The 17,691-nt window shown below is 41.6% G+C and overlaps 1 protein-coding gene across 1 annotated transcript in view; it reads left to right on the top strand.

The window, feature by feature from the left end:
* The window catches only part of ABCA4 (ATP binding cassette subfamily A member 4), a 153,924-nt gene that overhangs the window by 29,925 nt on the left and 106,308 nt on the right, over nucleotides 1-17,691 (top strand). The window contains exons 7-11 of the mRNA XM_087719273.1: nucleotides 5,857-5,946; nucleotides 7,593-7,833; nucleotides 10,138-10,277; nucleotides 12,199-12,315; nucleotides 14,590-14,775. Of these exons, the coding sequence (XP_087575399.1) occupies nucleotides 5,857-5,946; nucleotides 7,593-7,833; nucleotides 10,138-10,277; nucleotides 12,199-12,315; nucleotides 14,590-14,775 (774 nt within the window). The remainder of the gene's footprint in view (nucleotides 1-5,856; nucleotides 5,947-7,592; nucleotides 7,834-10,137; nucleotides 10,278-12,198; nucleotides 12,316-14,589; nucleotides 14,776-17,691) is intronic.

Below are 17,691 nucleotides of genomic sequence, written 5' to 3'. Positions count from 1 at the left end.
TTGCTGTCAGGATGGAATGATGGCCTTAGAGGCACTTAGCTCCTCCAGAGGCCTTTTGACCTGCAACCCAATTGAGAGTTGCTGCATTTTACAACTTGGCCTTAGGAAATGAAATCTGAATTGAAAAAGGATCTTTGCTGAAAGCAAGGAGAGAGAGAGAGAGAGAGAGAGAGAGAGAGAGAGAGAGAGAGAGAGAGAGAGAGAGAGAGAGAGAGAGAGAGAGAGAGAGAGAGAGAGAGAGAGAGAGAGAGAGAGAGAGAAGAAATTTGTGGGGGTCCTCCTGAACACTCTTGAAGAGCAGGTGGCAGGCTTGGCAAGGATGGCCTTTGCAAAGCTCTATGTTGTGGGGCAATTTATCCCGTTCCTAGACTGGGTAGCAGTGCTTAAGGTCATCTTGCTAAGCTTACCTCCCTGGGTGGACTTGAGTACTGCAAAGAGCTTTACCTGGGGCTGACTTTGAAGAGTGTTCACCATCTTCAATTGGTGCAAAATACACTGTTGTGTTCGGTACACATAACACCTCTGCTCCATCAGGTGTTTTGGCTGCCACTCTGTTTCTGGATTCAGTGTCTGGTGCTGGGAGTTTCCTTTAAAGCCATTCATGGATTGGGGCCATGTTACTTGAAAGGATCGTCTCTCCCCAACTGTATGTGTCCATCCTGTTAAGACCCAGCAGGAGAGGCGTGTTCTGGAACCCATCCATGAGAGGCTGGCATGTTGCAGGACCCAGGAAAAACAGCCTTTCCTGTTGTGGTGCCTGCCTTCTGGCACAGCAATAGCAGTAGACTTATATACCGCTTCATAGGGCTTTCAGCCCTCTCTAAGCGGTTTACAGAGAGTCAGCATATTGCCCCCAACAATCTGGGTCCTCATTTTACCCACCTCGGAAGGATGGAAGGCTGAGTCAACCCTGAGCCGGTGAGATTTGAACCGCTGAACTGCTGATCTAGCAGTAGCCTGCAGTGCTGCATTTAACCACTGCGCCACCTTGGCTCTTGGCCCAACATTCAGAATTGTCTTCCATTCCATTCCATTTATTGAATTTATAGGCCGCCCAATCCCGGAGGACTCCGGGCGGCTTACAGGAATAAAAAATATTAAAAAGGATTAAAACAAATAAGACATAACAAATTAAAAGAGACACAACATGCACCCAGTCTAAGCAGGGCTGAACCTCAATCAAGAGGTCAACAGCCCCAGGCCTGCCGGAAAAGCCAGGTTTTGATAGCTTTACGGAAGGCCATGAGAGTGGGTAGGGCCCGGATCTCTGGGGGTAGCTCATTCCATAGGGCCGGAACGGCAACAGAGAAGGCCCTACTCTGTGGCGTCGCCAGCCGGCATTGTCCAGCTGATGGCACCTGGAGAAGGCCCATCCTGTGCGATCTTATCGGTCTTAGGGAGGTATGCAGCAGAATACGGTCTCGTAGATATCCGGGTCCTAGGCCATGTAGGGCTTTAAAGGTGATAACCAGCACCTTGAATCGAGCTCGGAGACCAATGGGAAGCCAGTGCAGCTCGCAGAGGAGCTGCACAGTCTTGACACTGGTGAGATTTGGTAAGGATTTGATTTTGTCATTGAGCCTGAAGCCTGGATGTACGTAGCTTCAAACTGTTGCTAGATCACCAGTCATAAGTTGAGGACTATCTGATCTTGTGTTGTTTTTTTTTAGAATCATTAGCTGAACAAAGTCATGTCTTCTGGTTTAAGACTTTCATTCTGTCCTAAATTCTTAACAACAAATGTAAATCTGCTCTGCTGGAAAATCCATGTATTGTAAGCCTGCTACAGTTACTCCAAAATGAGCTCTGCATTGGTTTCCTACCCTTACTATTCATATTGTACAGCAGCTGTCCCCAAATTGATAACTTCTTAGGTGTATTTGGTTTTCAAACTCTGTTTCCCTAGCCTCAGGGGTGGGTTTCTGCCAGTCCTAACCTCTTCTATAGAAGAGGTTCCACAAATGAAAAATCTGATCCAGCTAATCTGGATTCTAAAGGATGGCTAAATATTTTAACTCAGTGTTTCTCAACCTTGGCAACTTGAAGATGTCCGGACTTCAACTCCCAGAATTCCCCAGCCAGCATTCGCATTCGCTGGCTGGGGAATTCTGGGAGTTGAAGTCCGGACATCTTCAAGTTGCCAAGGTTGAGAAACACTGTTTTAACTAATCCAAACCACTGGTGGAAAGTTATGGTAGAGGAGAGCCGAGGTGGCGCAGTGGTTAGGGTGCAGTACTGCAGGCCACTTCAGCTGACTGTTATCTGCAGTTCAACAGTTCAAATCTCACCGGCTCAAGGTTGACTCAGCCTTCCATCCTTCCGAGGTGGGTAAAATGAGGACCCGGATTGTTGTTGGGGGCAATATGCTGACTCTGTAAACCGCTTAGAGAGGGCTGAAAGCCCTATGAAGCGGTATATAAGTCTAACTGCTATTGTTACTAACTGCTATTGGTAGCACAAGGAAACGAATATGGAGAAATGCAGTATGGCATAGATAAATTTTTAAAAATCCCTTGTTTGCATTGCACAATGACTCACATTACAATTTCCTTGTTTCACTGGACTGTCTCATAAGTGACAGACAGACCACGAACAAGAAAGGCCTGTCCTGTAATCTCTGGTATGTGTGTGATCCCACTGAGTGAAGTTTTCTGAAATAATTTCGACAAGCCAGGAGGAGGATGAGACCTAAACGGTAAAGGGAGTGAATCATCCTCATATTTGGATTGTGTGTTTCCCACAGTTTGAAGCGCAGCCCATGCATTCCAGCATGTCTTGTACAATTTCAGCTCACCATCTAGGAAAGAAAACTGCATTCTTTCGGCCTTCTACAAATGCTTGGTTGTCAGCAAAGTTGTTTCAAGCCCTTTGTGTTACACCGGGACCTTATTGTTATTTTACATAAAAAGGATAGCTGTGTGGGTAGACTGTGTAAAGAAGTATACTGTTGTGGTTTGTAGTGTCAACAAATGTTGAGAGTACCAAGTCACAGAGTGTTACCTGAGGCATTGTGTGCTTTTGGTGTTGTATAGTTTTCTAAGAATGACTTAGAAAATACAGCTCATGAAAAGCGATGATATCACATGCTCTCCTTAAATAGGCTAAATTATTCCTAGGGATTCTGGGTTTGGAATTGGGAGACTGGTGTGATTTAGTTCAGAAGGAATATATTGAAAGAGCCCTCAAAGTCTTTTCTTGCAATGCGGAAGATAACCTAGTTAAGGTATTGTCTGATTCCCTATTCTAGAGTTTTCATTCAAGCCACCCTGTTAGCTTTAAGCTACTAACCCAAGATAGCTTTATTTTCCTCTAATCCAGTGGTGGGTTTCAAAAATTGTTCGAACGTACTCTGTGGGTGTGGCCTCCTTTGTGGGAGTGGCTTGCCGCCCATGTGACCGGATGGGAGTGGCTTGCCGCCCATGTGACCAGATATGAAGATGCTGACGACACTTGTCAGAACCACCTTAAATTACCTCACACACAGCACTGGCATGCATAAGAATATGATGCAAGCTTCTTTTTTAAAAGGCATCTTTGGTTTGCGTTAAAACAACTTCAACACACGCAATGTTCTGATTGCGCCACAAATGCAGCAGTCATCCTTACCTTTCACAGAGGCACTGAGTTTTATAAATATGAGCATGATAGTGTAGAATAATCATATCCAAGGACCAGTGGTGGGTTTCAAAAACATTTTGGAACCTCTTCTGTAGGTGTGGCCTGCTTTCCGGGTCCACTGGTGGAACCTCTTCTAACCGGTTCAGTAGATTTGATGAACTGGTTCTACCGAATAGGTGCGAACTGGTAGGAACCCACCTCTGCTCTAATCCAAGATTTGGTTCTGTCTAAACCATCCAAAGGCAATTAAGATTTCAGGATACGTTCTACCTTCAACATGTACACTATAGCTGCTCATCAAAATATTCTCTTTTGGTGTAAGCAATGTTATGCAAGGGTAGCGAAGGAAAAATAAAAAAACATGCCCAAAAATTGAAGTCCTGAGAGAAGAGGAGGGGAGAAGGAAACAGTTAAATCTAATTCCCACTGAATCAAAAGTTGTCTCAATATAGCACTTCATATATTGCCTTTTGTTTTTAGTCCTCTCTACTCCCTCTTCTGAAGGATCTCAGCAACTTCATTCAATGAACTTTCTTGATCTTCACCTTCCTTTTGACCTACTCATTCTTCTTTTGTATATCAATAGCAATAGCAGTTAGACTTATATACTGCTTCATAGGGCTTTCAGCCCTCTCTAAGCGGTTTACAGAATCAGCATATCGCCCCCACAGTCTGGGTCCTCATTTCACCCACCTTGGAAGGATGGAAGGCTGAGTCAACCTTGAGCCGGTGAGATTTGAACCGCTGAACTGCAGATAGCAGTCAGCTGAAGTGGCCTGCAGTACTGCACCCTAACCACTGCGCCACCTCGGCTCCACATATGCAATGTGATCAACATGCATTCTCTCTCGGAGTGGTAGAGGGGGAGGGGAAATAGGGTAGAGGAGAATGATGGAGGGAAGATAGTAAGTTGCGGGGGGGCGGAAGAAAGAGGTGTATGGAGAGTGGAAGAGGTATATTGGGTTTCTATTTGAGTTTGAGTTTGAGTTTCATTTTATTTATACTTCTGGGGGTATTGTTGACAAGAGGAATTGTTGTGATTATTGTTTAACGTTGTATGGCCCCGGTTATGTACAGTATATATGTGACTGTATGAAAATGAAAAATTGAAAATTAAAACATTTAACATAAAAAAAAAGAGAGAGAGAGAAAAGGAAACATGCATTCTCTCTCTATAACCTCAGTGACCTCCCCTAGCATTGGTTACACACTTCTTATTCAATCAACATTCGTACACCCATTCATCCTTGATTGCATCTCTTCTTTTTGGAAATACTTCTTCCTACCATATTCAACATGCACTTATATTTCCTCTGAAATATAATACCAATACCAAAAAGGTATTTTTATTTTATTTCCCTTTATTTGTATGCCGCCCTTTTCCCTGGGGGGACTCAGGGTGGCTCACAGTTCAAAAAAAAGGGGGGGGGAAGGACAAACAATTTCTAACATAAAGACAATACATCATTATTAAAAACACAACAGTCACACAATTCGAGTGGGGTTAGAATCTTAACCCCAGGCCAGCCGGGACAGCCAGATCTTTAAGACGGCGCGGAAGGACTGGAGGGTGGTGAGGGTCCGAATCTCCACGGGGAGTTCGTTCCAGAGGGTCGGAGCAGCCACCGAGAAGGCTCTCCTCCGGGTAGTTGCCAGTCTACACTGGCTAGATGATGGAATTCGGAGAAGGCCTAATCTATGCGATTGTATCGGTCTAGTGGAGGTAATTGGCAGTAGGCGGTCTCTCAAGTACCCAGATCCAATACCATGAAGGGCTTTGTAGGTGATAAGTAGCACCTTGAATCGCACCCGGAGATCAACCTTTTTATATGTACCGCCCGCTTTTGTATTTCTGTTAGTAGTAAAATTTTCTAACCGCCCACCGGTTCCACAGTAAATGGTGATGTATAAAGTAGGGAAGTAACTTTACTTTATAAAATTTATAAAGCAGAGTTACAGCAAACCCCCTACCGTCCACCATGAAAGCTGGAACGCCCACTAGTGGGCGGTAGGGACCAGGTTGACTACCACTGCCCAATACTCATTCCATTCAACAAAGATGATAGATGCATAGCTTTACACCCAGCTATTTTTAAGACTGCTTCCGTTACTAGGACTGGTTTTACAATCCCATCACTCCAAAGCTGGAATCATTAAACTTGGAAGCAAACATCCATGGTGTATCATGAGTGAAGTTCTGTTAATGACTCATCAGCGTGTCTTGTCTTTCCATTGCAGCTTCCCACTGTTTGGGACAATAATGCACAAGGTGTTGACATTGTGCTCTGGGGCCGAGTATTTTCTAATATATCTCAAGCAGTGCAAAAGGTAAGTGAAGCATGGTTTAAAATTTTAAATATTGTACTCCAATTTCTCTAGAGCAGTGTTTCTCAACCTTGGCGACTTTAAGTCCTGTGGACTTCAACTCCCAGAATTCCCCAGCCAGCGAGAGCTGGCTGGGGGATTCTGGGAGTTGAAGTCCACAGGACTTAAAGTCGCCAAGGTTGAGAAACACTGCTCTAGAAGGTGTCTGGTTGGCGACAATTGTGTTGGATACAATCTATTCATTAGAGTAAATGGGTTTATTCAAGACCAATATAGAAGCTACCTATTACCTAGGTCTGGCCACGCTATTCTGGCCCTGGAGACGTAAATTCTTGTACATTTTCCTAAGATCAAAATTACTAAAATAACAGCGTGGCAATGCTTGTGTTTTCTTCTAATGATACCCTGTTATCTGCTACTTCACTCAGGCCAAATCTTCTAGCTCTCCGCACCCATTTAATTTTGAGGCAATTTAAAATCCATCATCATTACTAGTTTTTGGCACAGCCATAATTGGGTAATTCCAGAAAACACAGTCAGATGCTTTTGCCTAATGGCAGAGTCAGCGGAAGTAGGGGACCACAAGAGTACCATGATTATTTATTTATTTATTTATTTATTTATTCTTCCTTTTAGCCACGGACCAAGAAAGGGCCAGGTTTCCTTATCTATATTTACAGTAGTGTTCTTTGATCCATAGAGTCTGGAGGGGTTCTTAATTTAGAAACCGTTATTAAGGTGAGATGTGGAGGAGAGGTAGGGGAAGAAGAAAGAGGTAAGGAGGTAAGGAGAGGTGGGAGGGAGGGAGAGAAAGAGAAGGAGAGGAGGGAGGAAGAGAGAAAAAGAGAAGACAGAGGGTAGGAGTAGGGGAGAAGTAAGGGAAGGAAGAAGGGGAAGGCAAGGAGGAAGGAAGGAAGTGGAGAAGGAAGGGAGGGAGAAAAGAAAAGAAAGAGAAAATAAGGTGAGATGTGGAGGAGAGGTAGGGGAAGAAGAAAGAGGTGAGAGGTGGGTGGAAGGGAGAGTAAGAGAAGGAGAGAGGGTAGGAAGGAGAAGAAAGAGGGTAGGAGTAGGGGAGAAGTAAGGGAAGGAAGAAGGGGAAGGAGAGGAGGAAGGAAGTAGAGAAGGAAGGGAGGGAGAAAAGAAAAGAAAGAGAAAATAAGGTGGTGTCATAGCAGGTGAAGGATGGTAAATAATACATTCCAATTTATACCTCATACCCTTTTAAATAGAATAATAATAATATAAGAATGGCAAAGAAAAAGAATAACTATGTGAATGTATACCTATAACTGCATGTAAGAGAATAGATGACAGTAAAAATATAAAGCACAATATAGGTAAATAATACTTGATCATAAGTAGCTAAGTATAAATAAAGAAAGAAATGTATATAAAAATGGATAACGAGTAACGAGATTACGAACGCAAGATAGAAATGTACAGAAGGGAAAACACTAACTGCAAAGAAACCGATTCGGAACTGCTGTATGATATACGATGGAACTTCTTGTTCCCATGTTGTTTTTAAGTTATGTGGTTATTTTTGTTAATGTGTTTATGTGTTCTGTTGATGTGCTTATGTGTATAAAATAAAAAAAATAAATTTAAAAAAATAAAAACCGTTATTAAGATCCTTTTTTTCGTGCCAGTTAATTCACAGGCCAAGCGCTCAGGTGCTTTTATCAACACTCCAACCACTTGTTCAAGAAGGAGAGCCAGCATCCTTACCGCAGTTGCTGAGTATTTTATCCAACCTGTTCTGTGGTTACCCAGAGGGAGGCGGATCCAGAATACTCTCTCTAAACTGGTATGAAGACAACAATTACAAGGCCTTCCTTGGCATCGACGCTAAAGCAAAGGAATCCGTTTATTTTTACGACAACTCAACCAGTAAGTCTCCCATTTGGATCGTGACTTCATGTGAGGATGATGGATTGCCCTCAACAGTGATAGTGTCCTTACCACTTTAATCATTTGGACTGTTTGGCTGAACAATTAGTGTTTCATCTGAGTTAAGGCAAAAAGCAGCTGCAATCATTAAGGGAGGGATCTGACAGCTGTGTATCTTTGCTGGCAGTGCGAGGGTGGTGTCTTCTTTGAGACTGGTAGTATTTTGAGAACTACCAGGTGCTTCAAAGAGAGCTACCAAAGACTTAAGATGTGGGCAGTGGTAGAACTTTCAGCCACTAAAAAAAGATTCCTGTAAAACTGGCAAAATTTTGCAGAAAATTCTTTGGTTAAAAAAATGTTTGATCTAAAAAGCTCATTCCTTATTTTTTTAAACCTCAACTTTTTATTTTTACAGAGTGATTTAAAGTACCCATTTTTTAATAACAACGAACCTATTAATCGGTAACACCCAAAATCAAAATGTGTATGGAGATTCTCCATCATTCAGGTCATGAATGCAAAAGTGCTTTTTTCAAGAGGCAACTGGGCCCCCGGTTTTCTCTCTGAAGACGTCCTGCTTCACATCCAAGAAGCCTCCTCAGCTCATGAAATGATCTAGGTTTTTTTACATCCAGTAGGAGCTGAAGAAGCCTCTTGGATGAGAAGCGAAGCATCCTCAAAGAAAAAACAGAAAGTCCAGTGGACCCAGGGGTGGGTTTCAACCGGTTCGCGGCGGTCCCTGCGAACCGGTTGGTCGCCGAACCCGGAAGTAAGTAACTTCCGGGAACAGCGAAGGGTGCGCCCGCCCGCGATCCTTACCTGGTTTTGACGAGTTCTGCGCTTCCACGCATGCGCAGGACGCACACAGCGCCTGCGCGATCGTCCAGGAGCAGCTGGAGTGTCGCGCAGACGCTAGTACGCATGCGTGCACCGCGCGCGTGCACGAGGACGCCGCCGGCCCCATTCCAACCGAAGCAGTTGGAACGGGGCGAGAAACCCACCCCTGCTTCATTTCTATGTTTAAATAACTGGAACTGGAATTCCTATGTTACTGAACTATTTGTAAAAATAATGAAGGCGAGATCCAACCAAAAAATAAATAACAAATGCTAGTTGCCGTTAAATTAAGTGCTATTTAATGAGAACGGTCTGCTTGGTTTGCTTTTACTGATGTTCCTAAATTTCTGCTTACTCACAGTATTATATTAAGTGTAGATGGCCTTCGCATATGGACTTATAAATAAGTTGCATTCAATGGCATCTTTTGCTTTGGATGTTGGCAACAATTTATCTGATTTTATAATTTATCAATAACCCAGGCAATGATGAGCAATTGATGAATAACTTGTTTTATCAGCAAACTAGCTAGTTATCTTAAATTCTTTCCCTATTCTTAGGCTCTTGATCCGTAAAGAATTTTAGCAAGTTGGATCAATCCAATAATAAGATGGAAGTTTTTAATGGGTATTTGATGATAGAATTTGAGGAACCCCAAAGTTATTGTGAGGATACAGATGCCCCAGTTTGTTACAGAAATGTTCGTGTCTATAGAAATGCACAAAAAGTTTTTGCTTCTGTAGGCGTGTGACATGTGTTTGATCTGGAGACTCCAAAGCTAATCATTAAAAAAAACCTTTGTCATATATTATGTTTCACATTATTGCTGTATAAGAACACATTTTATTATAATGAAGTCCAGTCTATCTTGAAGGGCAGGATGTTTTGATTACAGAAATGTATGATGTGTGATTATTCCATTTTTGTTCCAATGTGTAAATATTAAAGTTTTTATTCACTTCACTGGCAGAACTCTCTTTTAAAGTTTGCACAAATAAAAAAAAACTAGGAAAAAGTAACCAACTTTCCCCCCCCCCCTCATTTCTATCTTTTACTTTAAAAACAAAACAAAAATTTCTCTGACCCAATTTGAGTTTTCCAGATTTCAAGATTTCAAGAGTTAGGCAAGAACCTAAAAAATAAAAGGACATGAAAAAAAATACTGAGGGTGGAAGAAAAATGTGTCTGCTGCTAAGGCCATGCCTGCTGTACACTGCTCTCAATAAATGCATTATTCCCCTTCCCTAACTTTTATTCTTGTTTTTGTAGCCAGGAACATGGCAGATATACAAATGCAGAACAAGTTGTTCCGCTCAGTGTTCAGTTCCTAGGGACCGTGGTTTTCTTTTAGTAATATGAAAAGATCCTTTCAGGAGAATAGACTCTGCGGGATTCATTAAACAGAGACTAGCTCAGCATTATATAATGTAAGTTGTCTTTTTTTTCCCCCTTATCCTCTTCTAACAGCACTCTTTTGTAATCAGTTGATACAAACCATGGAATCGAACACTTTAACCAAAATAATTTGGAGAACTATGAAACCATTGCTGATGGGGAAAATCCTCTTTGCTCCTGATTCACCTGCGGTACAGAAGATTCTGAAGAATGTAAGAGTTTCTCCCCTCCCTTCATCCATTTCTAATTATTTCTACCTGCAGTATTTTCGTTTGTTTGGTTATATTTCATGTTTCTAGACTGCCCATCTCCCTCCCCTCTTAAAGCAATTTAATAGAAATTTAGTATTCAACTAACCAATAAAGTTATTATCACCAAAATATATTTCATTCTCAAAGCATTTTCTACTTCTTCTTCCTTTACACACACACACACACACACGCACACACGCACACACACACGCACACACGCACACGCACAATATTCCTGAGTAGTTAGGAGTGTAAAGAAAACATGTTTTTCATCCTAATTCAGAGGCTCATAATGTTCAGATAATTTCAGGAGAAATTTCAAAGGATATTTATTGACTTGTACTTCCAAATGTAGGAAGCTGTAGAGATCCTGACAAGACTGAGTGGCTATTGATGCTCCCTCCCAAGGATGGTCCAGCTATTACATCTCTTAGCCTGGGGGGGTGAAACTATACGCCCCTCAGAGAGGGTTCGCAATTTGGGAGTCCTCCTGGATCCGCAGCTGACACTAGAACATCATCTGTCGGCTGTGACCAGGGGGGCCTTTGCCCAGGTTCGCCTGGTGCACCAATTGCGACCCTATCTGGACCAGGAGGCCCTTCGGATGGTCACTCACGCCCTCGTCACCTCAAGACTGGATTACCGTAACGCGCTCTACATGGGGCTGCCCCTGAAGAGTGTTCGAAGACTTCAGTTAGTCCAGAATGCAGCCGCACGAGCGATTGTGGGTGCACCTAGGTACACCCATGTTACACCTATCCTCCGCGAGCTGCACTGGCTTCCCATTGGTCTCCGGACACGCTTCAAGGTGCTAGTCGTTGCTTTTAAAGCCCTACATGGTATCGGACCTGGCTACCTGAGAGACCGCCTCCTGCCAATCACCTCCCAAAGACCTATTAGATTGCACAGACTAGGCCTCTTCCGGATTCCATCTGCCGGCCAATGTCAGGTGGCGACCCCCTGGGGGAGGGCCTTCTCTGTAGCTGCTCCAGCCCTATGGAACGATCTCCCCGTTGAGATCCGGACCCTCACCACCCTTCTGGCCTTCCGCAAAGGGACCAAGACCTGGCTCTTCCGGCAGGCCTGGGGCTGTTGAATCATTCAGCCCCATCCTAAGTTATGAATGTTCCTGAATTTTTAATTGTTGTTTTTTACTTTTTATATCCCCCCCTTCTTATTTGTAAGCCGTCCTGAGTCTTCCGAGAGTGGGCGGCATACAAGTTTTAATAATAAATAAATAAATAAATAAATAAATAAATAAATAAATAAATAAATAAATAAATAAATAAATAAATAAATAAATAAATAAATAAATAAATACACTCATCTCACTTGAAAGAATGTCACTTTTGTTTACAAAATTGATTTGCGGAATTTAGCAAAGTCAACACACATTGATTTGATTGATTTGATTGATTGATTGATTTTATTATATTTCTATGCCGCCCTATTCCCAGAGGGACTCAGGGCGGCTAACAAACCAAGTAAGGGGGGGGGGATACAAACAGGAAGAAAGACAACGGGAAAAAAACAACTACAATTTAAAAACAATCAACAGCCACACAATTCGAGCGGGGACGGGAACTCATCAGCCCCAGGCCTGTCGGAACAGCCAGGTTTTTAAGGGCTTTACGGAAAGCCTGAAGGGTGGTGAGGGTCCGAATCTCCACGGGGAGCTCGTTCCAGAGGGCCGGAGCAGCCACAGAGAAGGCCCTCCTCCGGGTGGTATCCAATCGGCATTGGCTGGTGGGTGGAATTCGGAGGAGGCCTAGTCTGTGGGATCTAATCGATCTGTTGGAGGTAATTGGCAGCAGGCGGTCTCACATAGACACCACCACCTCGAAGTTCCTTTTCCTCATTCAATATATTTTAAATTCCTCAGGCAAATTCTACATTTGAACAACTGGAGCGCTTGACATTCTTGACTAAGGCATGGAAAGAAGTAGGACCTCAACTGTGGAATTTCTTCAATGACAGTGTACAAATGAACATGATCCGAGTAAGTACAGATGTTTTGCTTACCCTGGAAAAGCAACTAAAGTACAATAATTCAGCATGGAGCATTAAAGTTGGGGAAAAAAACCACACCTTTGAACACAAATGCATCTAAGGATCTATAAATATTGGTCCATGTGCTCTCCAGGTTGATCACTTCTAATTACCAGTATATGCTCATTGAGAAGATCCAGCAGATTTTTGTTCTCTGTTAATCCAGAGCACTGTTTCCCAATCTTGACAACTTTAAGAGGGATGGACTCCAACTCCCAGAATTCCCAGCCAGCCATGGGAAGGGTGTTGAAATCCATGCATCTTCTAACCGATTGAGAAACACTGCTACAGAAAATAGGTCTAAACTTTGCTGCAGGTTAAAAATTGAAGGGATCAGAAGTCACCTTTGGAAGAAGGGTGGATTGTTCCTTCTGCATTCTTCATTACAAATTCAGGACTAAACAGGAACGTTTTACCTTGTTTTCAACTTTCTGCTTCCATGATCCATCCTTGGAACCAAAAGCGGGTTAACGCACCCCTGGTCTGTGCAATTCAGTTGATACTTTAGAACTGGCAAAGGTTTAGTTAGTAATATTACTAGATTTTGAAAGACTCGTTCTCTGTAAACATATTGCAGTAATAGAAAGATTCTAAAAAGGTGGTTGTAAAATAGTTCAGAGCAGTGGTGGGTTTCAAAAATTGTTTGAACCTACTCTGTGGGTGTGGCCTCCTTTGTGGGAGTGGCTTGCTGCCCATGTGTCCGGATGGGAGTGGCTTGCCACCCATGTGACCGGATATGAAGATGCCGACGACATTTGTCAGAACCACCTTAAATTACCTCACTCACAGCACTGGCATGCATAAGAATAGGATGTAAACTTGTTTTTTAAAAGGCATCTTTGGTTTGCGTTAAAACAACGTCAACACACGCAATGTTCTGATTGCACCACAAACGCAGTAGTCATCCTTACCTTTCACAGAGGCACTGAGTTTTATAAATATGAGCATGAGAGTGTAGAATAATCCTATCCAAGGACCAGGGGTGGGTTTCAAAAAATTTTGGAACCTCTTCTGTAGGTGTGGCCTGCTTTCCGGGTCCACTGGTGGAACCTCTTCTAACCGGTTCGGTAGATTTGACGAACCGGTTCTACCGAATAGGTGCGAACTAGTAGGAACCCACCTCTGGTTCAGAGTCAGAAAAATCATTTCATATGACCAAGACTTTCCTTCCTGAACACACCGAGAGGAATAAATTGCTGCACCAACTATCTAGTAGAAATTACTGGACTGTTTTGTTTTAGTTTTTGCAATAACTTATTTACCAAATGGGCAAGTCTACTTTATTTGTTTCCTAAGTTTGAAAATCATTTGAAATCCAGGAGCCAAGAAAGTCCAAACTGCATACACGGAACATCCTCACTAAAAAATAATAATAACAACAACAACAACAAAAACAGGACAAAATACCAAGTGAAGGCATTACTTACAGAATATCTTGATATACCAAGTGGAGGTATTACTTACAGAATATCTAATATTCTGCGTGAATATTAATGAATTGCAAATACAGTCTTCTTTTTAAGTCTAGGTATCCATCAGGATGTACAGTACCTATCAAATTTCTAGAGTAATCTTTCAAAATTGGGGCTGTCCAATTTTGGATTATCGCTCCTATCTCAGCCAGCAAAAGTGGCTAAGGACAAGTTTTTTTTTAGCCCACATGGTAAAAAAACGCTCCCAGAGAGGCATACATTAAAATGTAAAATACCGGGCTTAAAAAAAAAAAAGTATGTATTTTTTTTCTAAAAAACCGCTTCTGTTCTTAATGATTGATTTTTATTGCCCATACTTGGTGATTTAGAGTTGTTGCAATTCCAGCTCCGGGACTGAAACAAAATTCTATTAATGCCACTTTACTGTTGCCATTCATCTTCATCCTTAAAGGATGAAACTAAGCAAGTAGCCAGCAGGGAGATCTTTACAGCTTCCTTTAGCAATAAATGTGCTACCATGTGTTTAATTGCTCTGAAACTAGAAGTCTTAGTGGGAGGGGAACCGGCTTTGAGGGCACAGCATTTAAAGTAAGCAACCAGCAGGTGCGTATAAAGGGTGAAACATTTCCCTGGAAATGCAATTTTCTCCTGAATTTATGTTTACATAATAAGTAAAACCTGGAAAACTGTTACTTGGCCCCTTCTATTCATTTCCCACTTAAGAGCAATCGCTGTGCTTTCACAGCTGGATTGTGAAATTAAAGATATTTCTTCTTTTTTTTTACCTACAGGACACTTTGCAAAATCCTACTGTGAAAAGTTTCTTAAGTGAACAAGGTCTAAATGTGGAAGATGCTATCAATTTTCTCTATAATGGACCCCCGGAGAAAAGGAAGGATGGTGTGAGGAATTTTGATTGGAGGGATATCTTCAGAATGGCCAATCAGACTTTCCATATGGCTTACCAATACCTGGAGGTAAACTTTACTTAAAAAAAAAAGTGAGATAGAAAGTTTTTCCATGATTTATTATTTTCACAGGGCCTTTTATCTGATTGCAGAAGGCATAACAAGTAGCTTTTGACCAGACCCTCTTCTTAAAGTAAATTGCAACTACTAGTTTTGTTATTAGTTACTGCTGTTCAGATAATCTTCAAAGTATAGACTACCCCTCTCTTATCCAGGCACCAGATGTATAGATTTCAGTTCCCAGAATTCCCATTAATGATTCATTCTGGTTGGAGAATTCTGGGAATTGAAGTCCACTATAATGCGGAAAACGTTCAGATTGGGGCAAACTATCTTAGATTGGTGTTTCTCAAATGTTAAGAAGTGTTGACTTCGGCTCCCCAGTCAGCATGCAGTAGTAGAGGATTGAATTAGTGCCAATATCTTTAATTATTTATTATTTTAGAGCAGACTGCCTTCATCATGAAAAAAATGGCTACAATTGAATAATTAATTTAAAAATGAATCAGCGTTTACAATTTTTCAGGCACTTATTTAATCAAAGTCAGGTTTCGGTGGGTTTCTCCCCCCCCCCCCACAACTTCCATACGTGGGGGGTTTTTTTTGGGAAAAGATTGTTCCAGGTTTCGAGACCATATATAAAAAGCAATTTAGATCTCCAACACACAGGTGGTAGTAAAGAGTTCAGATGACCTCATTACAAATACATCTTGCCTAGGAGCATGATTTAGAATTTAAAAATATGATGCCTGTGCCATTTTGAGTGGGAAGACTCAGGAAACTGGGAACTCTTAATCTTAATTCTAGAATGGCTGGTTACCCTGAGAATATCCTCTCGTAACATTTGGGAACAGTGTCACTTTATACTTCAGTCGAAGAGGCACAAAATGTGATGAAGGAATCACAAGAGTCTTTCGGATAAATATTTACATTTGGCTGTGCCTGGATTTGCCGAGTGATGTTATGTTATTTGGCAAAAGGATAGCACAAACATGAACCTTTTGGCTTAAGGCAGGATGGTTACCCATGAAACAATGGTCCAATTGCTTCCCTGGGGCTTGAAAGAGTGGTTGGACAAGCATCAGTGATGACTCTTTTGAACTGGGGGCTCTTGGTGAGGCAGACTTCAGATGTCTAATTAGAGAAACGTGAGCAGTTGTTTGTAAACTGTCAGTCTGGTAATGCTAACACTTGCATTTTGTATTATTTTATCGAATGTCTCAACTGCAATACTTAACACATTGTGGCAATGCACCAGCATTGAGGCACGCTGTTTTAATACCAGAGGTGGGTTCCTACCAGTTTGCACCAGTTCGGTAGAACCGGTTCGTCAAATCTACTGAACCAGTTAGAAGAGGTTCTACCAGTGGACCCGGAAAGCAGGCCACACCTACAGAAGAGGTTCCAAATTTTTTTGAAACCCACCACTGGTGGGTGTGTAATGTCCCGCAGTTATCTATGCATTAATAATGATCTAGTAATATTTCCTTATACATTTTAGGAACCTTTCATTACATAATTGGTGTTTTCTTTCATACTTTTGGATTTCTAATTTCTGTTTCCGTTAGTTGGCAATTGCTAAAACCAATCCCACGTGAAAAAGTATTCAAAGCCTTCTTGATTTTAATTGTCAATTTATTTATTCCTGCACATTGAAATATTTATTCATTTACATATCTCTGTTTTTCCACTGCTGTGCAAACACAATTCCAGCAGCTGCTAACATGTGTAAAATTAACTATATATTATACTCCCTTTCAAATAGCCAACAAAATATTTCTAGTTTTAATTCCATATCTTGCTTTACGATTGCTTCTGACTACTAACTTCTGAATAGCTACTTGGACCAACCTAAGTACTAATTCATAATTTCATATCCGGTCACATGGGCGGCAAGCCACTCCTATCCGGTCACATGGGCAGCAAGCCACTCCCATCCGTTCACATGGGTGGCAAGCCACTCCCACAAAGGAGGCCACACCCACAGAGTAGGTTCCAACAATTTTTGAAACCCACCACTGTTTAATACATACACAGCACATATGCTGTAAACATTATGAAATTCTGTACTGTTGGGAAAAGATATAACCCAGATTTTTGGATTCCTTTAGGTAAGACACCTGCAATAATACATATTAGTCATTTAATTTGAACCTGGCTTTTCCATCAAGTGTATATAAAGCGAGTGCTTGAGAGTTTTTTGAGAGCATATTAGCATTAAATGTGGGGAATGTGTGGAGTAAGGGGAAAAAAACAATGTACGTTACCTTGGCAATAAAATACTAAAGCTTTCTGGTTTCACTATCAAGATTAGGACTTTCCCTGCATTATACCTTTTATATCTTGTTTAGAAAACTCACCTGGAGGATATTTTCTCTACAGAACAAATCAGCTTAGGGGTACATGTGTTCCCCTCCTCCCCCATAAAACAAATCTTCAAGGAATTAAGATAAGCAACTTTTCTCCTTAATTTTCTGGTCTAGACTACTAAATGCAAAAAAAAAAGAGGATCATTTAATGACAACAATCATGTAATTGTTAGATAAAGTTTGACCTTTAGCTCTAATAATTAAATGTCTTCAGGTACCTTCAAGACTATCTTCCACATAAGGTTCAGAAGGTGAGTGTGGGAATACTGCCTTGCTAAGGAATGTTAGGGTTGTAAACTAGAGTGGAAAACTTTTTTTTAGAAAATCCCAGAAGATGACAATGGGAAAAATCACCCCTATACATCTGAGAAAACTGCATAGTTGAAGCCAACAGAAAAAGCAAGTTCACCTTGAGGGCAGCTTTACTTTTGTTACAGGTAGCATAGTATTAATTTAAATACATTTCTCTTATTGCATCCATGACAAAAATCATACCGTTCTTACTTGACATGCTGTTTCAAATGCCAGAGTTTATTTTGGTATATCACCAGCAACC

Source organism: Thamnophis sirtalis, unplaced genomic scaffold (assembly GCF_051295495.1).
Source record: "Thamnophis sirtalis isolate CommonGarterSnake01/CBP01778 unplaced genomic scaffold, rThaSir2_p1.2 scaffold_7, whole genome shotgun sequence".
Classification (NCBI taxonomy): Eukaryota; Metazoa; Chordata; class Lepidosauria; order Squamata; family Natricidae; genus Thamnophis; species Thamnophis sirtalis.
The sequence above is the reverse complement of the archived record's forward strand: the minus strand, read 5'-3'. Positions and strand labels throughout refer to the sequence as shown.